At 51.7% G+C, this 11,972-nt stretch overlaps 5 protein-coding genes across 5 annotated transcripts; 3 read left to right on the top strand and 2 right to left on the bottom strand.

Moving 5' to 3' along the window:
• Nucleotides 1–484: 484 nt before the first annotated feature.
• A1O5_11570 (uncharacterized protein) lies at nt 485–2,461 on the top strand (the record flags this gene model as incomplete). The annotated part of the gene is made up of 1 exon (XM_007752142.1): nt 485–2,461. One exon carries the CDS (start codon nt 485–487, stop codon nt 2,459–2,461), a length of 1,977 nt encoding a protein of 658 aa, XP_007750332.1.
• A 1,358-nt stretch (nt 2,462–3,819) lies between these two features.
• Nucleotides 3,820–4,431, bottom strand: A1O5_11569 (uncharacterized protein; the record flags this gene model as incomplete). Its single annotated transcript, XM_007752141.1, has 2 exons — nt 3,820–4,166; nt 4,326–4,431. 2 exons carry the CDS (start codon nt 4,429–4,431, stop codon nt 3,820–3,822), a joined length of 453 nt encoding a protein of 150 aa, XP_007750331.1.
• Nucleotides 4,432–5,031: 600 nt separating this feature from the next.
• On the bottom strand, nt 5,032–6,110 carry A1O5_11568 (triosephosphate isomerase; the record flags this gene model as incomplete). Its single annotated transcript, XM_007752140.1, has 5 exons — nt 5,032–5,060; nt 5,133–5,315; nt 5,388–5,828; nt 5,934–5,992; nt 6,073–6,110. 5 exons carry the CDS (start codon nt 6,108–6,110, stop codon nt 5,032–5,034), a joined length of 750 nt encoding a protein of 249 aa, XP_007750330.1.
• A 1,007-nt stretch (nt 6,111–7,117) lies between these two features.
• A1O5_11567 (pre-mRNA-splicing factor ATP-dependent RNA helicase PRP43) lies at nt 7,118–9,415 on the top strand (the record flags this gene model as incomplete). Its single annotated transcript, XM_007752139.1, has 1 exon — nt 7,118–9,415. The coding sequence occupies one exon, from the start codon at nt 7,118–7,120 to the stop codon at nt 9,413–9,415; it is 2,298 nt and encodes a 765-aa protein (XP_007750329.1).
• A 1,293-nt stretch (nt 9,416–10,708) lies between these two features.
• On the top strand, nt 10,709–11,770 carry A1O5_11566 (uncharacterized protein; the record flags this gene model as incomplete). The annotated part of the gene is made up of 1 exon (XM_007752138.1): nt 10,709–11,770. A coding segment is annotated over one exon (1,062 nt), but the record flags the coding sequence as incomplete, so codon positions are not given.
• Nucleotides 11,771–11,972: the final 202 nt, after the last annotated feature.

Here is an 11,972-nt window from a genome sequence, read left to right as displayed (position 1 = left end):
CCAACGCGGCCTTCCCCGCTACAGGCAACCTGATCGCTTTACAAGTGCAGATGCAACAGTATGTACAAACACGCGCAGTTTGCATCCAATCTCTCATGGCCGGCATTGTTTAAATATACTCCTTCCTGCCAAGGTCTTTCATAAAATTTTTAATCAGACTACCCGAGAAGATCATCCTTGCGGCTGCGAGCCATGGCAGCTAGATCCTCTAGAGCGAGCGCTCCAAAACGTCCGTTCCGCGATCAAAAGCGACAGACTCGCCTACAATTCTCCTCTCATCCTTCTTCACCTCCTGCTCAAGCAAGTTCCAGCCCACATGTACCAAACCGGCTTGCGGAGGTTCGTCCAAGGCCAGATGAGTCTTCTCCCGAACCTTCGTGTCTGCCGACCCTAGAACTTCCGCCCGAGTTACAACGCTCGAATCAACGTATGATCCCAGTTCGCAGGCCTTTGATCAAACTAACTGTTTCCAGAACGAGCTGAAATGCCGCCGCGCACCTCTTTTCCCTCGTCGCCCACAATCAATCGAGTCCGACAAATCGACCTCGCCGACGAATCTAGTGAGGATGAGTTGATCTCCCCGGCCCAGAAGAAACGCAAGCCGTCTCCTCCTCCGGAGTTCGTGCAACCATCCAATCTACCTCCACCCAGGAAATCAAAGCGCTTGAATCCCGACTTCTCGTCGCCTGCGAGGCAGGTGTCAACTTCAGGTGAAGATGAGGGCGCGGGATTTCCCAGCTCACCCACCCCGCGGAGTTCAGGGAGATTACGCCGTAGGCAGTCACCACGGCCAACACGTTCAATGCGGTCAGGGAGTCCCCACACTGTACAGTCGGTGGGGATCTCCTCCCCAGTCAATCGATGCGCCACCTTTTCCGATCTTGGATCGCCAGAGACGAGTGGTGATGATGATCCTGTAATGGTGACGAAGCCTACGTCTCGGAGGAAATCTAAACTAGACAAGGATGATCCTTTCACTGTCAATAACGAAGAGCTACAATACCTGTCAGACCAGGAGATTCATCGGAGACCGACACCGAAGAGGAAAAAAAGCAGAGGTGATGACTTCGTGGTAGATGACGATGAAGTGGAATACCTCTCTCCCGATAATGAGAGCGATGAAGTGAGAGTACAACCACCCACAAAGTCCCGAAAATTGTCGAAACACAAATCCTCCAAGGCATCCCGTGCACGGACCAAGGAAGAACAGGATGAACTCGATGAAGACCTGCAGGACTTGCAAGATTCGGACCAGGAACTAAGCGAGCCGAGGGCGCGGACTAGAGGTGGTCCCGTCACCACGCAGCGAGACAAGACGAGAGAGCATTTGCAGCTCCTAAAGCGAAGACGTGCGGGCGAAAAAGTCCCGCGAGTTCATGACTCCGACGAAGATTCGGACGAAGGTTCAGAAGGCGTTGACATTGATTTTATCGGTCAGCCCGCGTACGATATCTCGAGCAATCGATCTTCGCATTCTGTGAGTGATTCGGACCAGTCAGCCGATAATAATGGAGATGCGGAGCAGGGAGAAGATGAAGATGATTTCGTGGTTGATGACTCGAGAGGAAGACTCGGTCGACCACATCCAGATATACCTCTCCAATTCACATCGTTTGCTTCGGCCAAGCCAAGGGACCTCTTCCCTCACATCATCGAGTGGATGGTCAAAAACAAAATCGCTCCAGCCTTCAATCGCGAGGATCCGGTGTACAATCTTGCCTTCGATCGGGTGGATGACCAAGTCAAAGCTCAAGCAGGGAGTAGACTCATCTCTGCAGCATGGGGTACCGACTTCAAACGGGCGATACTGGCAAGACCGAATATGCACGTAGCATTATTGCCAGGCGAAGACGACGAACACATGCGAACCTGCGATGCTTGTAACCGAACCAATAACCCTGCTCGCTATGAATTTATCTTCTCCGGCGAACCATACTACAAGAAAACACTGGAGCCCGTCGACAATTCAGAATCGGACGAAGACGCAGATGACGAGAACGGTGGCATCACTTACGACGAAAATGGTCATGCCATCTCCTCGCAGCAGACACGCTTTTATCTCGGTCGCTTTTGCGCCGCCAATGCCGAAATGGGTCACAAACTCACGCACTGGAAACATCACCTCAACGAATCTCTCATGACCTATCTTGAAGCTCAGGGCGTTCTCTCTGCAGAATCCATTGTCGCACGTGAAAAGATGAACAAGAAGAAGCGCGAGAAGGAAGCGGAGAATATTGTGGATAGCATGGAGCAGACGGGTGTGATTGCAGAATTTTGGCGAGAGTTTGAAAATGATCTTAACGACGCAAGGTTGGGGATGGAGGACTTTGAGAAGAGAGGTGGAAGATCAAGAGGAAGAGCCGGAGCGATCCGTGTGACGACTGATGGGATGGTCAGGGAATGGGATAAGGATAAACACTGGGTAGCGAAGGCCATGGAATCGGATTCGGAGGGTGGATAAGGAGCCAGCAAGGTAGCTGCGAGAGTATATGGATGGCATCCGCGGTTTTCACGGACTTTTGGGCAGGGCATGGGTTTCTAGAGCACACTCTGGCGATCAGAGCATGTTTTGATCTGGCGACTTTTGTCGACAGAGACCTTGCCATCTAGACTTTGGGGTACGGGACGAAAAGAGCAGGGCTGGGGGATGAGTGCTGAAGGCTGAAGGCTGAAGGCTGAAGGCTTAGGGTTGTTATGTAGAACAAGGTTGGAAACCAATCTGTCGGCTTCTTCAAGCAGGTCACACCTTTCTTCTTTTATCTCGTCCGTCTCTGGATACGTACAGAGGATGTAGAAACTGGCGTGTGAGAGCCCACCTGGCTTGAGCCGAGCGAACTATTTACTAGCTATACTCCTTTCCTTTTCATTCCCTTTCCGAGCCTGAGTCCTATACATACATACAGTATATCCATGAAACATAGTGGAGACATTCTGACGCCCAGGTTTCTAGACGAGCCATTTCATTTTCTCCGTCTATTTCGCTTTCTTCTCTTAGCTTTCTCTCTCTCTCCCTCCTCCTCCTCCTTCAATATTAATAGCATCGAGTCGTTTATGCGGCGGGATACCTAGGCCCGATTTATCATCTAGATCTCTGTTCTTTTCTATTCGTTTACGGAGTCGCTGCAACGACTGCGGAGACGATGCCTACGCATTACATACATAGGACATATAATGGGAGAGAGGGAGAGGGAGCACCAGAGAGAAGGAGAGGGAACGGGGTAAGCAAAACGAAAGGCGAGACGAGTCCATTTAGTTAGTTATCCCGACGGTACACGTACATACATCTCTCTCTGTGAAAGAATGTACGTACAGACCTAGTCGCAAACAAAGCCTGGACGGGATTAGAGTCCGGTGTATTTGCTCCAAGACGTACAACGAGAACAGCAACAACAAGCAATCAACCGCCTTTCGAAGCCCGACTGGCTGTCCTGATGACCGGTCTGATGTCGAGTGTTGTTCGCCCCTTCGCGCTCTGTGTAGGTAACCAGGTTAGGTAAATATTGTACAGTTCGTTTTTCGTGATTGTTTGCGGGAATATTGGTTCCCCCCCATTCCCTCACCAAACCACCTTGTTCTCGTTCGGCTTGCACAGAATGACGGCCTAGGGGGGTCCATCATCTTCAGTAAGAAGCAGAGCAGAGATCATCCATTCGCCAGGCAGAGCTGTCATGCTGATGGTGCAGACATCCTAACTGCAACACTTGCAAAGGAGGCTAGAGCTGGGTTGCACCGTGTTGCTCTGCCCTATGCCATCTGTCTGGCCTTGATGCCATCCCCATCACGACCCATCCCCATTCCACTTCGCTTTGTAAATTGATCTTACAACGCCGGCTTCGCATCGGCTTGCCCCTGCTGGGCGCCCTGGATCATCCCCTGGGCGCCCTGTTCCACCATCCCCCTCTGCCTCTCCTCTTCCATGTACTGCTGTTCCTCGCCCAGCGCAAGCGCATAGGGGATGCCCAATAATAGGATGCTGGTCGCGATCACCCACAAACTCTTTCCACCGTAGGTGATCGAGGCGTTTGCTGCTGAGTAGACGGACTGGGTGGCGGAGTACAGCCTGGCACGGGTCTTTGGAGGAACGATGTCGCGGAGCGCAGAGAGACGGTCGAAAAGTGTTTCGTCTAGGGGAGCCTCGACAGCATCGTCTTCAGAGATCTCAGAGTCTGGTGGAGATGGGTCATTAGATTTTAATATGTAAATAGAATTTCATATGGACTTCAATAGAATCGTCTCACAGCAGTCTGATGAGATAGAATAGGAGTGATGATGGTGTCTGAAGCAATACAGTACGGCAGTTGAGTACACAGGTAGAGAATCCTTACCAGTATCGGTGTAGTCTTCATCGTCATCAGCCAGCAAAGCGCCGTCTTTGGTCGTATCTGGCGTGTTGACGAAGTGCTCGTCCTCGAGTTCCTCAAGCTTGACCATTTTGCTCTAGTCTCCGGGAGTATCGACGTCGATTGAAATGCGTACACTGATGAATATGAAGAATAAGAGTTCCGAAAGTAAAGTAACAGTTGATGTAGACGGCTATGGTGATGGATGGAAACACTGGTGCAAGAAACTTGAAGCTCGCATGCTGTTGTCTCTGAAAATGCGAAATTTCGAAGGGCAAAGTTTCGGCGGAGCATGCAAACTCAAGGCGTACAAATTTTCAGCCTCGTTTGTGGGGACGATTTGTTTACGAGGTACTCGGTACACCCCCCCAAGACCCCCCCTTATAATTTTCCTTGAGAGGGTCCTCTACGCTCCTGCTGAACATTTTACTACTGGATCTCTGGTTCTGATTGTAACTTCTGGCGTTTTACTTGTGAGAACAGATGGTCTAACTCCTTGTCCAAGATAGATATCGTCTGCCAAAGGAGACAATGATTTGGGTGTTTCCGTCGTTTTCTAGGCAGCTCTTTGCGTGCCGGGTAGGATTTGATTTTAGGACTTTCGAACCATTGACCAGGCATTTCGACCTGTTTGTGAGAAAGACTTGACTGATAAGGAGCAGACTCGGCTCTCTTCCCGTCACCCAGCAATCTAAGTGAAGGCGTTAATGATCTCCACGACTGTGGTTGAGAAGCGTTAGCATTTTCTCACGTTCGTGCAGAGGCTGTACTCTGAACGAGGCCTTTACTTACAGGCAGGTTTCAAGCTGGCACCGCCGACCAAGAATCCATCCACATCGGGCTGCTTGGCCAAATCTCTGCAGTTCTTCTCGTTGACGCTTCCACCATAAATGACTCTGGTGTTTTCAGCGGCCTCAGACGAGACGGCCTCGCTCAACCATTTCCTGATGGCTGCATGAACTTCCTGTGCTTGCTCTGCAATGTGTCGAGGTGGGTAGTCAGTCATTCCGCTTGTTTTAATGTCATCGGCGAGCCTTTTCCACTTACCGGTCGTTGCGACTTTGCCTGTCCCAATAGCCCAGATCGGCTCGTATGCGATTACCACATTCTTCCAACCATCTTTGCCAATAGATTTGTTCACTGCCCCCAACTGTCTTGTGACAACGTCGACCGTGACACCCTTCTCCCTCTCCTCGAGACTCTCACCGCAGCACAGAATGACGCCGATTCCCCCATCGAGTGCGGCTTTGGTCTTGCAAGCCACAAACTCATCTTCTTCGCGGAGAATGGTGCGGCGCTCCGAGTGACCCAGCAATGTCCATGTGATACCGCTGTCTTTTAATTGCGCCACTGAGATTTCACCAGTGAAGGCTCCGTTGGGCTTGTCGAAGACATTCTGAGCTGCAACTTCTATGTTGGGAGAGAGATGTTCTCGGGCAAGGAGGAGGTACAAGCTTGGAGGTGCGACGACGACTTCAGTGTTCGGGTCTGGAGGAAGCAATTGTCAATTAGAATACTTGGGCAATTCAGCTGTTGTCGCGGCTGCGCAGATGACGTGCACTGAATAAGCAGGGATGGAAAGGTCGGGCATACCGAGCTTGGACGTGGATAAGTTGTGGACGATCTCTTTAATGGACTTGATCGTCCCATTCCTGCCGGAGGGGTTGCGTCAGTCATGGGCCTTTGGCTTCTCACAAAACATCTGATTTTGGTCTCTATTGTCTCTGCATACATCTTAAAGTTCCCTCCTACGAATGGTTTCCGACCCATCTTGAATGAGGAACAAGCGGCGGAAGAGCGAGAGTGTGGGTAATAGTAGCCGAATTGTTGATGGGGATATTCTGTCGCGGAGTCGGGTCGAGGAAGGGTGAAATGTGGAGGAACAGCTCCAAGAGGGTATATGAACACAAGAATGAATATCTAGGGAAGTTGAATATCTCGTGGGGTAGAAAGAAAACTATGAATAGTCGGAACAACAGAGCAGTAGAAATGCTTCTGCTCGCTTTCTTGCACCGAATCTGTTGACATCGGGCACACGACGGGGGGGGGGGGTGGGCAAGGCGGGGCTGCCAATAAAGGCCGGTCGAGGGGCAGTTGCGTGAGGGAAGCTCTTCCGAGCATCTCGGTCCATGCATTCTTCCGTTTTATTATCGTCCTTCTGGCGTATGTGAAGCAGCAGGATAAATTGATTGTTGTTCTAGATACCGCTAAATATGCAAATGAGAGAAGGCGATGGTTCCCCTCTCTTCAGTGTCAAGGGAGCGTCTAATTGTTGCCAGAGGCCGCATGAGATCTGCGGTCCTCGAACAACAGGTAGCCTTTCAACTGCGGTCGGGGAGAATACGCTTCCTCAGACCACGCCACTTTCTGTGACTGTCTTAGGGGGAGCTCCTTCCATAACTGAGCGTCAAGCGGTGGCAACTATTCTAGAGGAAAGGATATGAGTGAGAGAAAGTGAGTTGCGGGGCAGGAGAAGGTAAAATTGCACTTGATACATAGTATGCTTCACCGTATCAGCGCGTCGCCGGACAGCCTTTATCCGAGACGCAATTCCCAAAATATTTTCCACTTTGCGAGTTTGAAACAGGCGGCGAGTTGTTTGGAAATCCACCCTCAGACTGCGAGAAGTCAAGGGCAACAGGCACCTGATAACCATCGCGCTGGCTCTGTCTCGCCTTTTCTAATTCTTATCCCCTCTCTTGCCGCAATCACTAGCCGCTCCTCTAACTGGTTGCGTCTTCTCATCTCTTTCTTGTTGCCTCCGCTGTCCAGCCGCCATGGCAGGCAAGCGCGCAGAGAATCCTGACGGGATGCCCGCGAAACGCCAGAAGACCGCTGGCGAGATGAATCCTAAAGACAATCCCTACCTTGCTCATTGGTACGACAACGGCACGAACGGCCACGCAAATGGCTCCTCAACCCCTCCTATTCGTAGTGACGGGCCCCTCGTAGACTTCCAGCGGCACAAGACCACCGCAGCACTAGCTCAAAAAGCCGAAGACGCCAAAGTCAACCCTTTCACAGGCCGCCCACACTCCGATCGATACTTCTCCATCTTGCGGACCAGAAGAGATCTGCCTGTCCATGCCCAACGAGACGAATTTCTTGAGTTGTACCAGAAATCCCAGATCCTGGTTTTCGTGGGCGAGACTGGTTCGGGAAAGACGACGCAAATTCCTCAATTTGTCCTCTACGATGACTTGCCACAGCAAGAACGAAAACTTGTCGCTTGCACCCAACCTCGTCGAGTGGCCGCCATGTCAGTGGCCGAGCGTGTCGCGAACGAGCTAGATGTCAAACTTGGCGAGGAAGTGGGCTACAGTATACGATTTGAGGACATGACAAGCCAAAAGACCATACTCAAATACATGACGGACGGCATGCTACTGAGAGAAGCCATGAACGACCATGAGCTCACCAGGTACAGCACTATCATCCTCGATGAAGCCCACGAGCGGACACTAGCCACAGATGTGTTGATGGGTCTACTGAAAGAGGTGGTTTTGCGTAGACCAGACCTCAAATTGATTATCATGTCTGCGACCTTGGACGCTCAAAAATTCCAGCGATATTTCAACGACGCGCCTTTGCTCGCCGTTCCTGGTCGAACGCATCCTGTCGAGATCTTCTACACCCAAGAGCCCGAGCCGGATTACGTGGAAGCGGCAATCAGAACTGTTTTGCAGATACACGCCACGGAACCCGAAGGCGACATCCTACTATTCCTCACTGGTGAAGAAGAAATCGAAGATGCATGCCGAAAGATTTCACTAGAAGCCGACGAAATGATCCGCGAGGCAGATGCAGGACCCATGAAAGTGTACCCCCTCTATGGCACCCTGCCTCCTGCACAGCAGCAGAAGATCTTCGAACCCGCCCCGCCGCCGCGACGGCCTGGTGGTCGAGCGGGGCGCAAATGCATCGTCGCCACCAACATTGCAGAGACGTCCCTGACCATTGACGGGATAGTGTATGTGGTTGACCCTGGCTTTTCCAAACAAAAGGTGTACAATCCACGCATACGGGTTGAGTCGCTTCTTGTCTCACCCATTTCCAAGGCCTCTGCTCAACAGAGAGCTGGTCGTGCCGGTCGTACTCGGCCTGGAAAGTGTTTCCGGCTGTATACTGAGGGTGCCTTCAAGAAGGAGCTGATTGAGCAAACTTACCCCGAGATCCTCCGATCCAACCTGTCGTCCACCGTCCTAGAGCTGAAGAAACTGGGGATTGACGATCTCGTGCACTTCGACCTGATGGATCCTCCTGCTCCAGAGACCTTAATGCGAGCATTGGAAGAGTTGAATTATCTCGCATGTCTGGACGATGATGGAAACTTGACAACCATGGGCAGGCTTGCGTCTGAGTACCCTCTAGATCCAGCATTGGCGGTCATGCTCATCTCTTCGCCCGAGTTCTACTGCTCGAACGAGATCTTGAGCTTGACAGCTTTACTGTCCGTGCCTCAGATCTTTGTGAGGCCTGCATCGGCGCGAAAACGTGCAGACGAGATGAAAAATCTCTTCGCTCACCCCGATGGCGACCATCTGACCATGCTCAACGTCTACCATGCTTTCAAAGGGCCCGAGGCACAGGCTAATCCGAGACAATGGTGTCACGACCATTTCCTGAGTCTCCGAGCCCTCCAGTCTGCGGATAATGTGCGCTTGCAACTGAAACGAATCATGGAGCGGGAAGAACTAGAATTGATGTCAACGCCGTTCGAGGACAAGAAGTATTATGAGAACATCCGTCGTGCGCTCGTGTCTGGGTTTTTCATGCAGGTGGCGAAGAAGGAAGCTAACGGCAAGACTTACACGACGGTCAAAGACAATCAGACTGTACTTTTGCACCCGAGTACGGTCCTCGGCCAAGAGAGCGAATGGGTGGTTTACAACGAATTTGTGCTTACCAGCAAGAACTATATTCGGACAGTCACGAGTGTCCGAGGCGAGTGGCTGCTCGATATTGCGCCCGGTTATTACCACATAGACAGTTTTCCCAAAGGCGAGGTCAAGACGGCGCTTCAGAGGATTGCAGAGAGGGTGGCTCGGCGGCAAAAGATGAAAGGCGGACGATAAATATGCAACCCCGTGCGATACAGGTTAGACATCTTGCCATAGATGGCCACATGGTACTGCAGAATTGAGCGAGGCAGTGCCTGGTTCTGCCTACGAGGGGCAGCATGAGCGAATGATTTAAGGTCGCTGTGGAAGGCGAGAGGCGCTACGGGTTCTTTGCAGCTCCAACCAGATATGAACCCATGTCGAGTCGGAAGGAGATCTCCAAGCGGTGAAGGATTCGCCTGCAGCATGTCAGCATTTCCTAAGCTGTTTGTTTACGTACGAGGAACTTTCCGCACCATCAGGAAACGGATACCACACATCTACAGTTTCACCGCATGAACCAGATATCCGTTGTATTGTACGATTGATAGAGATATGGACGCACTACAAGACCACAGGGGAGTGAACAGACGGCATGAACGAGGCGTGGGAACGGGCGCAGGCCCCGGGGCCATGGTGGCCTCAGGCCAAGAGGCTTTGATTCCGCCCTCGCGGCGGCGGTGGCCCTGGCAAACATGCCAAGGCAGATCGAATACGATTACAGTAGACCAAAAAAAAAAACACACTTGACAAATTGCTCTCTAGCTTCTCTTTCCTAGAACAGGTCCGGTCACGCACATCATGGCTCGATCAGGTCTCTGGCCGTCTCTCGGTAAGTCCAGAGCGGTCTGAAATGATGGCAAGCTATATCTTCAGTGCGAAATCATCATTGGGCGCGGAGTCTCTGGCATCCCTGGGCGTCTCACCTTTGGTTAACCCTTGGACTCAGCCTCACCAGCTTTTCGTCGCTAGTTCGCATGCATTTCCCGGCGGCTTGTCTCGCCGAATGACGAACGTCTTGGGTTGAAGGCCTGCTTTCATCGCACAAGCATTGGCATTCGACCTACGCCCTATTTGAGAGCCTTCACAGCTTGCCCAGCTGGAGGAATGTCCCTCGCTAGCCCGAATATTGCCCGCCTAAACCCTCGCTCGCTTACCAGGAGGGGCGGTGCATTGGGCGAACATATCTACGGTGCCTCCGTCGGTCGAAGGCTTCATGGCCACTTGTGTATAATGCTTGCTAACTGTTCTTATCCCTTTGGCGGTGTTTGTTGGAGCCAATTATTTACGTCTCAGCTAGCAGGCCGTCCCCCAAAGATCTGACGTCTATCCTTTTAATAGCTGCCGTTGGTTGTATCTCTCCGATACTGGTTCTTCCTGAGGTTCTTCTCCTTCGTCTTCGCCTTGCACCATCGATGCGAATGCTCTTCAATGCCAGACTCGTCGAATTATCACTAAAGTATCCAAGAGACCATGGTCTCCGACAATCGTTCACTTTACACATCCGATCTCCTGATGGCCCATCTCCGGAGACAAGACGGTTTCAATGATTCCGACTACGTGTCGTGTCCAGTTGGAGGCAAGTGGTGGAAATGTGAAGATGTCAACTATCCAACATTCATCGGATGCTGTTCAAGCAACCCTTGCTCTGGACAAATGTGCCCTCAAGACAACTTGTATCCTATGGGCTTTGGCCCCGTCACAACGCCCGTGCCAGATTATCCCAACCATTCCTGCCCATATCGCGGACTCTGGTACACTTGCGCCGACAACTCTGTTACCTTCCAGGGCTGCTGCGAGAGCAATCCGTGCAACGGCCAAGGATGTCCTGCCTCTGATTTACGGCCAGCCGGCGTTCATACGGTGGTCGTAGCTGGAAGTTCGACCTTTACAGTTCCCGCCTCGGTTGCAACCTCGAGTTCAGCTTCTGGCTCATCGGCATTTGCTACGACAACATCGAGCACAGCGTCGCCTCAACCAATCTCCAACTCAGTTGATACAGCCGCTATAGCGGGTGGTGTCGCTGCCGCCGTTGTGGCTTTGACGATTATCATTGGAATTGCGATCTTTTGCCTTGTACGACGAAGAAGAATGAAACAATCTCTGCAAGAATCCATTCAGCCTGGACCAGGACCACAAGAATGCAAGCCATTCTATAAGGATCCTTCCGGTGCAGTCTTGACACCGCTTCCTCGATATCCCGGAAGTGCTTCCGCCATGCAAAGCCCTTTCTCGCCTGCACCCGCTTATTATTCTCCTCGAGCTCCCAACCCTCAAGACACAGAACCTCGAGAAATAATGGGGCTTGGCCTGACAGCAGATGAATTCAATCGGCGCCATAAATCCAGATCCCCTGTAAATCACAATGTTGAAGGCCCTGTTGAACTAGCCGCGCAACGCTTTTCGGCGAACCACCCCGATGCAGAAGCTAGAAGCCCTCTTTTGGAGTCAAGACCGAAGGACAACAGCCTGGCGAAACGCGGAGGGCTGGACAGACAATCGCGATTACGCAGTCGTCCAGCAGTGGCTGATTTGCATGCAGAGTTGTCGCGGAGTCCATCGAGAACGCCAGCAAGGAGTTTCGATACCGACGACTGAGCGAAGCCACACATGCATCTCCAGTGCAATTGAGGCAAAGAAAAATAAAATGTTGCTACACAATGAGCAACATGATCACCGTCTCTTCGGTTTCTCTTCGGTTGGACTGACGAATTATGGTCTTATGTAGGCTCAACTTGTTACTGGGAAACGC

Source organism: Cladophialophora psammophila (genome assembly GCF_000585535.1).
Source record: "Cladophialophora psammophila CBS 110553 chromosome Unknown aczJe-supercont1.26, whole genome shotgun sequence".
In the NCBI taxonomy this organism is placed as follows: Eukaryota; Fungi; Ascomycota; class Eurotiomycetes; order Chaetothyriales; family Herpotrichiellaceae; genus Cladophialophora; species Cladophialophora psammophila.
Note: the sequence above shows the minus strand (reverse complement) of the source record. Positions and strands in the feature narration are given on the sequence as shown.